Source organism: Zingiber officinale, chromosome 9B (assembly GCF_018446385.1).
Source record: "Zingiber officinale cultivar Zhangliang chromosome 9B, Zo_v1.1, whole genome shotgun sequence".
Lineage (NCBI taxonomy): Eukaryota > Viridiplantae > Streptophyta > Magnoliopsida > Zingiberales > Zingiberaceae > Zingiber > Zingiber officinale.
The window spans coordinates 117,911,456-117,918,355 of record NC_056003.1 but is presented as its reverse complement, the minus strand read 5'-3'; the positions used below and the strand labels follow the sequence as shown (position 1 = coordinate 117,918,355).

The following is a 6,900-nucleotide window of genomic DNA, read 5'->3' as shown; positions in this document are numbered from 1 at the left end:
AAATGATAAATTCTTGACAGGTCAAGGTTCACCAAATGTAAAGGTTGACCAAATTCTTGACAGGTCAAGGTCGCATACTGGGCAAGACGATAATACAACTTTGATAAGGCTAATATAGACATATTAGTCGATTGATAAGGTGAATCGATGAACCGATAAATTCAAAAACCTCAAAATTCAGGGTTTAAGGGTGTAAAGGGGGTTTGTTGGAACCCAATAATATTAATTGTTTGTTGGAACACATAGTAAACTACTAGCAATTGATTATTGTAACATAGTAATAAACTGTTAGCATCAATTACTAGAATCCAACAATCAATTGCTAGCACTGTAGCAGTGAAGAAAAGCTTTCTAAATCAATTACCCAGTTCGACTAATAGTTGTCAATCGATTGATAATGTTAAGAAATTGAATGGTCAAGTAAAACAAAAGTCGTTCTATAGTTTTAAACGATCCAATCAATGACAAACGATTGATGAAGGTAAGCAATCGATTGATAAGTAGAAATCAACTCGAATATACAATCCTATAAACGAGAATTTCAAGAAGATTTGAAGGAGTCGATTCTTGAGAAATTGGAGACAAAGCGCTAGTGTATTTTCCACCATCAAGAGGCTATCCAAAGCAATAAGCAATCTAACAAAACAAATATTTTATTTGTAAAGTTTGTTTTACTTTCATTTGCTTTTGTATTTATATCTTGTTGTGTTCTTGCAAGCCCAAATTGTAAGAGGCTTCTCTCCTTCAGAAGATATTTGAGAAGGAAAATGATAGTGATGGTAGTCGTTAGGACTAAGCCTTGGGTGTAGTTGTCTTGGGAGGCAGTGAATTAAGTAAAACTAAGTTTGTTAGTAATTGTGTCTCATGTTGTATTTGCTTTTAAGTTTCCGTTGCATCCATCTTCATCAAGATAAAACAATCAAAGCTATTCATCCCACCCCCTCTAGCTAGCAAGGTCCTAACAACTATGAAACCAAACCCTTTAATTTGCATGTCAACTCAAATCCTCGTTCATGTGATTCCCTATAATTAGCGCATATATATGAGTGGACTATATTAATTATGATTTGTTCGAGTGCCTAACCACTTGAGATACAAGTTAGTATCTAATTCCTTGAGACTCTAATGCTCGTATGGATGCTTATTTAGAATGAATCTTGCCAAGATTATGCTAATGCCTTTAATTACCTTTTGAAATAAAAGCCAAAACAAAAGAAAGAATTGCTAGATACTCTAAAAGAGCATCCCAAATTAAGCATGTGATCATATCCTACAACTAGCTTTAATGAAATGAATTAACTACATGAATTGAACAAGTTCCCTAGCTCCATTAGACCCCCAATTTTCTAGCTACAACTCGATTGTCATCCCGAGCAAGCTATATGTTCTATCTATTACAAGCAAACAATGGACGACGACAAAGAAATTAAGTTCAAAAGGAGCAACATATGGATGCCATCTACCAACTAGCCAACTCAAAAACTTGTTCAACTTCATGAAAACAATAATTACATATTCCTCCTGATCAACCACTTCCTCCATAGTTCGAGGGCGACCAAACTCCTTGCTCGCTCGTCATGTACGACGTGCACGACAAGGGAACCAGACAAAGTCCCCTGCTTCTCAAATCTCTCTTTGTCTCAATATTAGTCTTCTCCTTTGAAGCCTAAACCAAAGCACAAGAAGTTATTAGTCTCCTTAAAGCCTAACAAAAACAACCTCACATGACTAAAGCTCTTTTACCTCTATCATTGTCCTTGACCTTTTGTTGCCAGATGACTTCATGTATGGCACACTTAACTTCTGAAAGATGCACAGGGAAAGAAATTAAACATAATAAAATCTTGCATTTAGTGTGTACATGCACTTCAAGTGGCTAACATATATACAAAACAAATGATTACCTCAACCTGGTCTAGAAGAAATTTGATGTATCCAATTGCTTCCATTAACACTGAAGCTGTGTCAGTCTACATGCAAAAGACCATGATGCTTAAAAAACTAGCTAGCTAGATTTCATGGTGTGAAACCCTAAACCATGGCTAAGAATGTAGCTAAGGTTCCAATTACCTTGCCAAAGGGTGCTACAAGCTGCTGCAATGCTGCAATTCTGTCACCAAGTTTCTCTTTTCTCACCTATTTGTTTTTTTATTTATCCTCAAAGAAAAGTGATTAAGAAGGCCGATTAGATTGCTATCAAGAGCTCAGAGTTGCATGTGTTTACCTTGAAAGGAGGGAAGGGAGATCGCTGCTCCAGCCGAGGTTTCCTGCAGGGTGTTGGGGTTTGAGGTGATCTGTGATGTTCCCAAGTGCTGCTGCATGGTCCACTGACTAAAGAGGGCATCTTCAAGGCAAAGAAAACGATAGGGCCTTATAGCTAATATAGATTGACTGATGGATGTAAGCATGCAAGTAATGTAACCCTAAAAACTAGAGTCCAACTGACTTTCTTTCAGCATGCCTCTCCTTCAGTCTTCCTTTAACAAAAGATGATTCATGTCATTCAGTTAAAGCTGAAAAGGCCTATGTACTCTATCCCATTCAACAGTGTAGCCCCTGATACTCATAGTGATAGAAATCATTACCTCTAGTCCTCATGCGAAAATTATATATATACCACAAAATGTGAAATAATATTAAGTTATTAAACAGTCACATCTTCTCAGCTTTACCTGAAGGTCAATAACTTCTTAATTATGTAAAATGAATATACTTTAAGGTACTATTCTATTGCATTGTGTGTAATTCCTTAATAAGAGCATTAGGACTACCTTTTGGTGGAGTGAATATGAGCTTGGAATGGATTCTTGCAGATGGTGACCATGGCCAGAAGCTCCATCCTCTCCCAACAAGCTTCTCATTAGGGCAACAGAGGGATGGCAAATGCTCCTCCCTGACTTGGAAGAAGCCGACAGATCTGGAGCCTCGAGGGTCTCACAGTTGTAGTAGTAGTAGTAGTCCAAGCTTGAGATTTCCGACAAGTTCGTCGGTAGCGGCTGGAGGAGGCCGCTGCACTCCAGCAACTCCTCCTCCTTGAGCTTCTCTTGGCTGAGCTGCTGGTTCAGAAACCCTAGCTCTTGAATCATCTGTGAGCTTACGGGCGACATCTCGTGGACTAAGCTAAAATCAGTACCGTAATTCCTGAAGAAATTAAAACCCTAACGACATGGTCAGTGGGAAAACTGTTGAAATAGAGACACACATGCATGCAGGTTGGGGTTGTCTCCGATCCCTAGGATGCATAATGGAAATATATAGCAAGGACAAACAAAACCAAACGCAAGATAATTCCAAATCCTAGGAATTATCTATAGTACTGAGCTCTAGCCCTCCATGGCCATGAAATAAGAGAACAGATCATTAAGCAACACTTACAGTATCTGGTTGGTTGCGAGATCGAAAGGAGGGAGACCATGGAGTTCTTCTTGGTGGTAGTGATCAAGGCGAGGAGACCCCATCATGGTGCCTCTCAAAAGCTTGGTAGTCCCAAGAAGATGAAAAAGAAGGGAAAGGAAGCTCAGTAATTATTTAGTGTCGAAGCTAAAAACTACAACACTTTTCTTCTTTCCCTTCCAAAGCCATGGATGTCCTAAAGTCTTCAAAATCTCTCTCTCTCTCTTTCTCAACTCTTTCTCTCTTTTCTCTTATTGTGACTTTTTCTTTGCAGAGGAACTTTCTACAGCACTGAATTTAAAGGGAAGAGGGTGATATATCTTTTTACAGAGCGATGATTGCACTCGTCCCTGCCATAATTAACCTGTGTGTCGTGCTGTGGCTAGCTTCCATTGCAAGGCTTCAAAGTCCCCAGGTGATGCTATTAGTGGCACTCATATCATCCTTATAACACCTCCTTCTGTTTCTCTTTCTTCTCAAGCTTCCAGACTAGGCAGGGACTTCAGAGGATGGCAGTAGCCAGTAGGGTCGACGTCTTCTCATCACTGGAATCTTAAGTATGCCATCTATAGTACTTAAATACATGGAGAGTTGTGTAACACATGTTTGGGGGCAGCTTTATACCATGTGTTCTGTCGTATAGTTGTTCAGCATGGACCAATGTGACATTAGTTTTCTTTCTCTTTTACTTTCAAATTAATATATGAGTGAAATTTTAGAGCCAATCGTGCAACTATAGATTGATGAGAACCATTCAACAAGCATGAAGGATGGTCTCACTAAAAAAAATTCTAGCTTAGGACAGAATTAGTGAATATTAATGTTGGTGTTGGGAATTTTGTTCTGTGTAAATCCCTTGTATAAAAATTTATACGAGCAGAGAACCTTTCCTAACAACCCACATGTTTGATCAGACATGTGTTTGATCAATGAAGCAAGTTCTTGATTGATCAAAATGCACCTTGATTGAAGTACAAGATCGTCGGCCTCGTGTTGGTATTCAAAATCGATACAAAGAAAAACGAAACTAGATATGCAGCGGAGTTAAAGAACTAGTCGTACATTTTCTTTGTAGCTAAAGACCTTAAGATCTTCTGCCGTATTCCTCTCCCCTTCTTGAACGTCGTGTGGGCGGCGATCTACCAAGACAACATCACCCTCTTTTCTTCTCTTCCAAAACCGCTGGCCACAAAAGAGTCGCTAGAATGGGACACCTTCTAATATTCTTCCTTCTCTTTTTCTTCCTCTTCTTTCTCTTCTTCCCTTTTTCCAAGCCGCTAGCCACAAGTGGATGGGAAGGGGCGCCGGTCACCAAGTGAGAAGGGGTCGCCGGCCACCAAGGGAGAAGGGAGGGCGCCGGCCACCAAGGGAGAAAGGGGGCGTCGACCACCAAAGAGGAGGGAATAAGGGCGCCGACCCTAAGCAAGGAGAAGGAGAGGGAAAGGGGGGAGGAGAATAGGTTTGTGCCGCCGGCCCTAGGAGGAGGAGAGGGGGCGTCAACCACAAGGAGAGAAGGGATTATGGAGAATAAGAAAGTTAGGTTTTAGGAGCCACATCCTACTCCTTTTTATAGACTTGCCGTCAGTTATAAGGAAAGAAAAATTAACAAACTTTTATTTAGAAAAAATCTAAACAAGTTATGTTAAAACAAATCAAGTTAAATTAAACTAAATCAAGTTAAGTTAAACCAAACCAAGTCAAGTTAAACCAAACCAAGTTAAACCAAACCCGGTTATGGATGGGTGGATGCGAGACTTTATATATAGAGGCTACAACAGGGACCTAGAGAAGGAATTGGTTTTGGCCTCCTGATGGACTTGAGCTTTCTGTGTTCGACCCGAACACCCAACTCAAGTTCATCAATAATAACTCATACCACTAAAGGTTCATTATTGAACTACCGCACCAATCACATATTACAATATGGGCTCCTACTTATCATGAGTGCATTAATCTCCCTGTGTTTAAGATATCGTATGTCCTTTAATTAAATGAGTTACTAACAACTCACTTAATTAACATCTGACTCCAAGAGTAGTACCACTCAACTTTATTATCATATCGAACTAAGTCCACCTACAGGGTTTACATGACAATCCTTATGAGCTCCTCAAGGGGACATCATCAACCTAAATAAATAGGACACAATTTTCCTTTATAATCAACAACATATCATATAAATGGTATTATCTCAAAACTTATCGGGCCTATTAATTTAACGAATAAATCTCACTCATTGATAAGTTAAAGAAATAAATAATAAGTATATGTATTTGTTATTGTAGGACCGTTGGGCCGGCTAGAAGGGGGGTTGAATAGCCTGAAAAAAAATAAACAGAAAAGACCCTCCTCGAACTTTCAACAGAACACTTGCATAAAGTAAATTAGCAGTAAATAAAAAGCAGAAAGAAGAGGCTCACAATTTTGACTTGGTTACAACCAAGGAGGTTGTTAATCCAAGGAATGAACGTGCACTAAAATATCTCCTTCAGGCGGAGAAGCCTCTTACAGCAGTGAAAGCATAAAAGACAGAAGCTAAACTAGAACAGAAGCGCACAAGTGTTTGGAATGTAAATTTCTGAGTTGATTCAAAGCTTCTGGACAAAGGCTATATTTATAGCTTTGGTCGGGGCGCCTGGAAGGGTTCCGGACGCCCTGGGGGGATAAATTTTATCCCCCAACGTTCAGATCGAGTTTTGACTCGATCTGGTCAAGATACTGGTCCGGGCACCCGGAAGGGTTCCGGGCGCCCCGGGCTGCTCCGGGCGCCCCGGACTGTTCCGGGCTCCCCGGAGCCCAAAGTCAACCAACGTTGACTTTTTCATCCGGGGACCACTACTCCGGTTTGGTTCGGCTCGATCCGGGTCTTCTACTCCGGATCCGCTTGCTTGGGTGATCTCTGCCATCCGGAACAGGGCTCACCCGAACCCAACTTCCGGTTTTCTCGAGCGGGCTTCCCTCCGGCTTCTCGTCCCTCGGAATCGCTGCGTGTTTCCTTCTCGTCCGCCGGCGTACTCATCCGCAGTCTTCGTCCCTCGGACGCACCACGTGCAGTTCTTCTCGCTAGCTGCGTCTCTTGCTCCCGGAGCAATCTTCCGCTCAGGCTTTCGTCCCTCGGAATCACCGCACGCTTCCTTCTCGTCCGCCAGTGTACTCTTCCGCAGCACCTCGTCCCTCGGACTGCCGTCCTTCTCGCTAGCTGCGTCTTCCGCTCGACTACTTGTGTTCCTAAGCTCCTGCACACTTAGACACAAGGTTAAATACACACAGGACCTAACTTAACTTGTTGATCACACCAAAACAACCTTGGAGTTCCAACAATCTCCCCCTTTTTGGTGTGATCAACCTAAGTTAAGCTAGGGTTAAAATAGATATAAAATAAAGTTAAGTAAATTAACTTAATTTGCAATTTAAGTGCAAAAAGATAGAAAAAGATTAAAATCTATCTACCTCCCCCTAGACTTATACTTTCCTTTCTCCCCCTTTGATCACAAAAAAAATGGGGTT

At 41.1% G+C, this 6,900-nt stretch overlaps 1 protein-coding gene across 2 annotated transcripts; it reads right to left on the bottom strand.

The window, feature by feature from the left end:
• Positions 1-1,221: 1,221 nt before the first annotated feature.
• LOC122022343 (transcription factor bHLH110-like) lies at positions 1,222-3,996 on the bottom strand. Of its 2 annotated transcripts, none has more exons than XM_042580304.1 (7): positions 3,376-3,996; positions 2,772-3,141; positions 2,225-2,344; positions 2,071-2,136; positions 1,905-1,970; positions 1,744-1,803; positions 1,222-1,666 (listed from the first exon to the last, which is right to left on the bottom strand). In XM_042580304.1, the coding sequence occupies exons 1-7, from the start codon at positions 3,459-3,461 to the stop codon at positions 1,526-1,528; spliced, it is 909 nt and encodes a 302-aa protein (XP_042436238.1). In that variant the 5' UTR covers positions 3,462-3,996; the 3' UTR covers positions 1,222-1,525. The 2 variants fall into 2 exon arrangements, with proteins under 2 accessions (XP_042436238.1, XP_042436239.1); XM_042580305.1 differs by having other exon boundaries at positions 2,772-3,158; positions 3,376-3,993.
• Positions 3,997-6,900: the final 2,904 nt, after the last annotated feature.

What these genes read in the sequence shown, in the direction of transcription:
- LOC122022343 (XM_042580304.1), bottom strand. Translation starts at nt 3,461, where the DNA reads ATGATGGGGTCTCCTCGCCTTGATCACTACCACCAAGAAGAACTCCAT. An exon ending in CTCCCTTCCCTCCTTTCAAG is followed by an intron (nt 2,137 to 2,224) that starts GTAAACACATGC and finishes AAAAACAAATAG; the next exon opens with GTGAGAAAAGAGAAACTTGG. An exon ending in TTGTAGCACCCTTTGGCAAG is followed by an intron (nt 1,971 to 2,070) that starts GTAATTGGAACC and finishes TTTTGCATGTAG; the next exon opens with ACTGACACAGCTTCAGTGTT.